Source organism: Acanthaster planci, linkage group LG13, assembly GCF_054643075.1.
Source record: "Acanthaster planci isolate LZ-2023a linkage group LG13, COTS_SCS, whole genome shotgun sequence".
Classification (NCBI taxonomy): domain Eukaryota; kingdom Metazoa; phylum Echinodermata; class Asteroidea; order Valvatida; family Acanthasteridae; genus Acanthaster; species Acanthaster planci.
In genome coordinates, this window is record NC_141789.1 from 5,701,855 (window position 1) to 5,708,710 (window position 6,856).

At 39.0% G+C, this 6,856-nt stretch overlaps 1 protein-coding gene across 4 annotated transcripts in view; it reads right to left on the bottom strand.

Moving 5' to 3' along the window:
* The window catches only part of LOC110982470 (xaa-Pro aminopeptidase 1-like), a 32,768-nt gene extending 26,351 nt beyond the window's left edge, over window positions 1-6,417 (bottom strand). Inside the window, exons 1-3 of one of the 4 annotated variants that reach the window (XR_015427460.1) lie at window positions 6,345-6,405; window positions 1,286-1,411; window positions 323-386 (exon numbers count right to left, since the gene is read on the bottom strand). Coding sequence is in view for 3 of the 4 variants with exons in the window: in XM_022240876.2 (XP_022096568.2) it covers window positions 323-386; window positions 1,286-1,411; window positions 6,345-6,362 (208 nt within the window). In the remaining variant the exon portion in view is untranslated. Of the gene's footprint in view, window positions 1-322; window positions 387-1,285; window positions 1,474-6,344 lie in introns of all 4 variants that reach the window. The other 3 variants (XM_022240877.2, XM_022240878.2, XM_022240876.2) reach the window with 3 other exon arrangements.
* Between the last annotated feature and the right edge of the window lie 439 nt (window positions 6,418-6,856).

The following is a 6,856-nucleotide window of genomic DNA, read 5'->3' on the forward strand; positions in this document are numbered from 1 at the left end:
ATAACTTACTATAAAGGAATTCATGCATTTTCATCAAGTCAAAAAAGTCAAGTTTTTACTGCATTCAACCCAATCCAAGGTCAGGTTTGGATGGGATCCAATTTTAATTTTGATTGCACACCTTTTATTTCATACCAAATTTCAAGTATTTGATGTGTAAAAGCCCAGAGGACAGCCATTGTGAAAAACAGTAATATCTTGATTAAAAACAATAGGTACCAAAGATCAACCTGACAATTGAACTTTAGAATAAAATTGGACTATACAGGTAGGTGATCATGGTTATCATTTATAAACTCACCAAATGGCCAAATAAACTTACCAAAAGAGCCTGTGAATCCTGATATGAAAGCGCGACGGCAATCACATGCTGCAAGGTACTCACTCTGAAACAAACAGCAGACACCCATCATGGACAGAGCAGAAACAGCCCCTGATATAAGTGCTGGCTCAATGACCATTCAGTTCAATATCAATTTCCCTTTTCTCTTACATGTAGACATAACATCAATAGCAGAAAAAAATCTCATGCAAGTATCTCTGTAATTGCTTAAGGAAAAAAATACAACACAGAGTTGTTCAAGTACAAAGCCAAAGCTTGCAACAAATTTAATAGTTTTGTAAATACATGAAGGGATAAAATACTCAGTAACTGTAGCATATTTGTTTTGTGACTAAAATAGCCATACAAGCTGTAAGCATGCAAAAAGATTTCAGTAGTGCTTGAAGTAGTGTAGTTATTTAACTAGGCCTCATAGGGTGATCCATGGTGAATTCTACAGATCATCGTGGGAGGCTAAATTTACTACATTTCCAGATAACCAGTCAATGTTTGTTTTTCAACACCTCCACATTAGATTCAGCTTCGATATAAACAAATACACTTGAAACATGTAAATAATTCCATTTGAATGCAATATTTGTTGAGAAGTCACAAAACCATTCCCAACGACTTTGTTCTTTACGAAACATTTTGAGGTCCTGTTCACTGTTCACATCATGCAGGGGTGCTGTAACCAAATCAGTCAATTAAGTCCAAGTATAGTACCCAATCTGACACTAAACTCCTGAAGTTATACATGTATGTGCATGACGTCCTGATGCACCTCTAGTTCACAGATACAAAGTTCAAACACTAGCCTGTATTAGTAAGCCACACACGATTGAGTTTCAACTGAGCAGGATAAAGAACCAACAAGACGTATCTCCTCTTTCAAAAACCATTTAGCAATTTTATAAGACAAGCCATTATTAATACTGTGACACCTTAATGCCACATGTATACCTGATGAGCATCCCCGGATGGTATGATGTAAGCCTGGATGGGCTCTGCTCCTATGTATTGCTTGGCTTTCATCAAACTCCGTAGCTTCTGCAGCAGGGCTGTTGTGTTCTTGGCTGTCATGGTGAACTGCAGGCTTTAGGAAAGTACAGGTTATTTCTGTAGAACATGTCTCCCAGATGAGTCTACCTCTTTTTGAAAAACAAAACAGGAAATAAATTGACATTTTTCAATTGTGCAGATACTTGACCTTGGACCTGTGGTTTCAAATTAAAAAGACTTCACAGGAAACCAAAACTAACACACGCATATTAAGTTCGAAGTTGCTTTCTACTAAGCCTGTCATAACTTCAGGTGAACAAACCCTTTATAATGTCCGAACTATAATGACCTTGAACTCTACCCTACTAGGTCCAAAATTTTTGTCCAGTTGACATGTAACATACAGGCAGATACAAAATACAATACATGTCATCAATGTAGCTATAAGGCAAGGACCTGAATTCAATCTACTTACTTGAGGCAATCCATTTTTCGTCACCATTTTTCACAAGCATACAAACCCTGCACTTTTCAAAAATGAGAATTACACATGTAGCTTACGTAGATAGACATCTATTCAGACCCAATTTGCTGAGGTTTGGAGGGATTAGTGGTCCTTAAAAAAGCAGTCTAAAAGTAAAATGAAAAACTCGGATGGCCTCTTAGGGGAAAATGTCCCACTCGTACGAATGATCAGAAAATGAAGCAATTATTTTCAGCTGAGGCCGTGTATCCAGTACTAGTGCCTGATTTTGTGAGGCAGTAACAATGTGCTAGAACTACGGTACCCCTAGAACTAATGTACCTCTCAGCACTATGATTGACCCCTACATTTACATGCAGTTCTGAGGGAAGCCCTGTCACTCTAGAGGTAACAGGTTACTGGGTCCTCTGACTTTATTTCCCTAAGAAGTTCCAAAGCCATAATACATGTATATACAATATACTTTAACCCTAACCCTGTCAGATGCACCACAGCGCATCAGGTAAAAAGGTCTGATGCACTTTGATGCATTGGGCAATCAACAGCAGCCAAACAAATTGGCCATGTTGAGAGAATACATATAGATTCCTCCATCTTGTGGTGACTGGCAACCACAGACTCCCACGCTGTTTGGCCTTGGGAAGAGTTGACCTGTTGGATCTTAACTGGTCAGACAAGCAACTTTAACAGACATGCAGTTTGATGTGTCTGGCAGGGTTTCTACCCAAGTACCCTGGAGGGTTAGGGCAGAGTTGTAATGACTCAAGCCAGAATCCGACTTGAGTCACATTTTTGGCGACTCAACACGAGTCCCAACGGGTACATGACTCAAGTCTCTGTGACCAAAAGACTCAACTAGAGTCTGTCATAGAAACTTGACTGAAGTACAAGCCTATAAGACTCGATTCTCAAAAAAATTGTCAAAGCTGAATTTTTGGGGCAAAAAACTATTTAATATCGGACTCATAGCGCTGCTCTTATATTGATCGCATTTATTGCATTTTGTTAAAAACGGACTCAAACTCAGTACTTGACTCAACTCAACCAAACAGTTACTTGACAACTCAAATTCTTGACCTAATGACTTGATTCGAGTCACAGTATTAAAATAACTCCACTCAACCCAAGTCACCAAATTTTGTGACTCATTACAAAACTGGGTTAGAGTTACATATAAATATTACATGTCATAACTTTTCATTTGGGAGGCAGCAGGAAACATGAAGAATGGTCATAACTGAGAAATTAACCCAAAACCTCACAACTTATAGGCAGCCACAAAGTTTAACCCTAACCCTTCTCAATTCTCCAAATCCTTCGGGTGGTTTTGGAGGATTTTGGAAGATTGAGGGTGAATGGCAAAAGTGCATGGCTGATTGCGAAGCATGCCATGAGTAAAGGTCGTGGGTTAGACCTTGTGTTGTTCTTGCTCAGTCATGCATAAATTCAGCCCAATATTTCTTTTGAATCAACTGCACTGCTCAAGAATGCCATTCGAACTGCCTCAATATAATGACAGGAATTGCCGGGGGATTTTGAAGGATTGAGGCAGTAGGCACACCTCCAAGTAACATTTTCAAGAAATTTTGGAGAATTTCAGAGATTAAGGGAGAATCCCATTTTTTCAACCCCCAAATTGGAGGATTCTGGAGGACTGAGGAGAGTCTAGGGGGTTAGGGTTCATGCAATTAAATCTCTGAATAAAGAATACAAAGTTTACAAGGATGAGAGGATGACTTTGAGGCACAACTGCAGAATACCACTAATGTATGCCACCTTGTAGCCATCATGAACTGGTCCTGCTATGTTTTACCTTTTACCGCTATAGTAAATGAACAAGTGCAATATGGGTTTCGGGGGGGGGGAGACTTTAGATTTTACTGTGATAAAATCTTCCTCTGGTTTCATGCTTATATGTACATTGCCACTGTGTGTTTGTATTTATGAGAAGGAGGTCTGACCAACTGGTACTATTTCAAATTTCATTTGCCTAAAAAAAATTATATGAAGCCAAGAATCAAAAAAGAAAGTGAAGTATCGTGCACTACGCTGTAGAATTCAACACACTGAATACGGGCGATTTACAATAGCATACCTCCAAGAGTTTGCAATGCATTGGCCAATCACAACAGACGAAATCTGCCAACCCTTTCCAAACGTGCATTGGGTCAACAGATTTCGCGCATCGTAATTGTCCAATGTGTTGCAAACTCTTGGAGTTTCGCCCACATTGAAACGATGTTTTTGAGGCACAACTGCAGAATACCCTACCACTCAAATATGCCACCTTGTACCCAGCTTTGCAAGTATGGAGTCTGAGTATGTTTGTCTCTCAACAACTCCCATTCATTGAGTATTGTTTAGTTCTTCGGCATGAGTAGTGATCCTACTGCCACATAGCTGGATACAGAGTAACATTAGTCTGTAATGTTAACCTTTGGACTTTAAACGTATATCACCAGCTTCATGTTACAGCCACGTAGCCACCTACAGAGAACTCAGGTGAGACTTTCAGTCTTTCTGAATTCTCAAAAGTCATATGGACATCTTTCGCAACTGCATAGCCAGACATTCTGTTTAGGGGTTATTTTCGAATTGCAAGATATTCTACAATTACTCAATTTTGATACTTTTTGGCTTGAAAGAAATTAAAAGAAAATATCTTAAAACAGACCATAAAATCAAAGCCACACCCTCTTGTTCTGACAGGGGACAGCATTGCGTGTCTCAACCACCTGGTTACGCTCACTTCATGGAAGGCAAATTTACAGTATCATTCCAATGCCGGATATAGAAAAAAAAGTGTTCTAAATATGGATCACTAATTTTACTCTACAGTGGTATATCAGCCATCAGAAATCATGAACATGTTAAATTTTTTTGTAGGGAAAATAATGAAGTATTTACTTAGAAAACAGTTTGAATTTTTCAGACACGTCTCATAGGGATTGTGCACAGGTGTCATGTAATGTCTACAAGTACAACTCTTTCCATATGTGCAACAGGATGACAGTCAAATGTACACACTAACGATTTATATAGGCAGTGGATATTTAGCGCGTGCTTAACTTAAATACATGATATATAGCGAGACACATGAGCAGTTAACTCTTTTTTCAGGACTTAAACATTTTTACCAGGACAAATCTTAGTTTGTTTCTGTGCCAACAAACTCATTAAAATGTAATACTCTGTAATGAAACGTTAGAGTCAATTTAAAAATGAAGATAAGAATATTCTTAATTTTTTGGGACGGTCATAATTTAACAATTTTAAAGGCTCACTCCTGTATAAGCATCAAAGAGGGTGCTGTCTACTTGTAGCTGGCTAAATATCATTTAGTTCAGCCAACAACTGCTCAATATCCTGTGTCTTCATAATAAATGAGCAGTCATACATGTATAGTAAGTATGTGTTCACATGGCAACTTTTGCAGCTCAAGGTCACAGTGAGATGAAAGCATTGTTGATTTGTCGTAATGTAGCAGTTTGTTAATGTTTCCCCATGAACCATCACAAAAATCACGGATGTCATAGAGAGTTGCATCCTTCCATAGGCCTACGTCTAAATCCGTGGGGTTAGTTGTCCACAATGTTCCCATGTGGGAGTGCAGCAGCTTAAGTGCGGCAGGTAATGAACCCAACAGTTCTAGGGGGGCATGGAGGCCATAGGCCTAGGTCTACATGTACTTCCATCACTTCCCTATTAAAAAGTCCCAGTAGCACAACTCTACAAATCAGCTCTTTTATTTAATATTTGGACATAATATTGTCAGGCCTACCTGTGCTATTCAACATCTTCAACAATGTGCAAACATTGCCAGACATTTTATGTTTGAATTTAACACTATGCTGACTATTTGGGGGATGGAATATTTGGGGACAGCCCTCGATTTTTGCTATTTTAAAACTTGTCAGCCTCCCAAAAAATCCAACGGCAGTGCTCTCTTCATTGCACTGACCAAATTGTGATTGTTACTTTCTTACTGATAAACCAACCATACAAATTTTAATTCACCATATGTCGTGTTAAAACACTCACATTGTCCCCCTCCTAATTTCCCTACAACCCTGTGTTCTTTTCACATCAACCCTATACTTGAGAATAGGCTAGGCCTAGTCCTCTACCAAGGTGTATTCAAAAGTTAATGAAATGTACATATGATATACACACATGACACATGGTACACGTTGGCCAAGGTCTCCCTCTCTATGCTATGCAAGTGTGCGAATGCTGCTGCCACAAGTGCCAGTGCCACAGGCAGGACTTTTTCACAAGTATTGCCTAGGCTACTCGGGAAAGCCCCACATTTTTGTGGTATTACAGCCTAGGCCTACTTCACAATTTGAAAAGTGGTTGTCCGGAAATTGGGATGTCCCCTCTTTCCATTTTCTAGACTAAACTGGGTAAAGTCATGAAAAGTAGGCCTTCATATGCATGTTCATTAATGTCGTGAGTTCACATGATTAAATTTACAAACGTCACCACTGTGATTAATTGCAACTACATCAGCTAGCTAAGACTTAAGTAAATTACTTCTCCAATGCCGATCATCGGTAGATCGCTTCTCTCTAGTGGAGATCCGAGCAAAGATGGGCATAACATGCTGGGCCGCACGAGGGCAGTATGCATTTCGTTATCAAAAATTAGACTTGCACAAGCATGATGGTTTAATGGTGAGTCGAGTATCATGGTTTTTTACGCATTATGTTCCTTCCTCCATCATGGTATTATTTATTCAGACTTCTCTTTGTACGGTATTCCATTGATTCGATAATAACAAGGCCTAGATGTTAACGCTACGATAACACAATATAATTAGCGTTTAAATGATTCAACTAGGAAATATTATGTATAAGTATAGTCATTTTGTACGTCCTTTAAATTGTATCAGTGGCGTAAAGTGGGGTTTAACAATTGTAACGGAGTTTACGAGAGGAATTATTTACCACCATTCCCCATTCGTATCTCTGCTCCTTGGAAATGTTGCTCATGAATTTTGAGAGTTTCTGTTACGTTGATCTGGCCAAATTTTGGATGACATTACC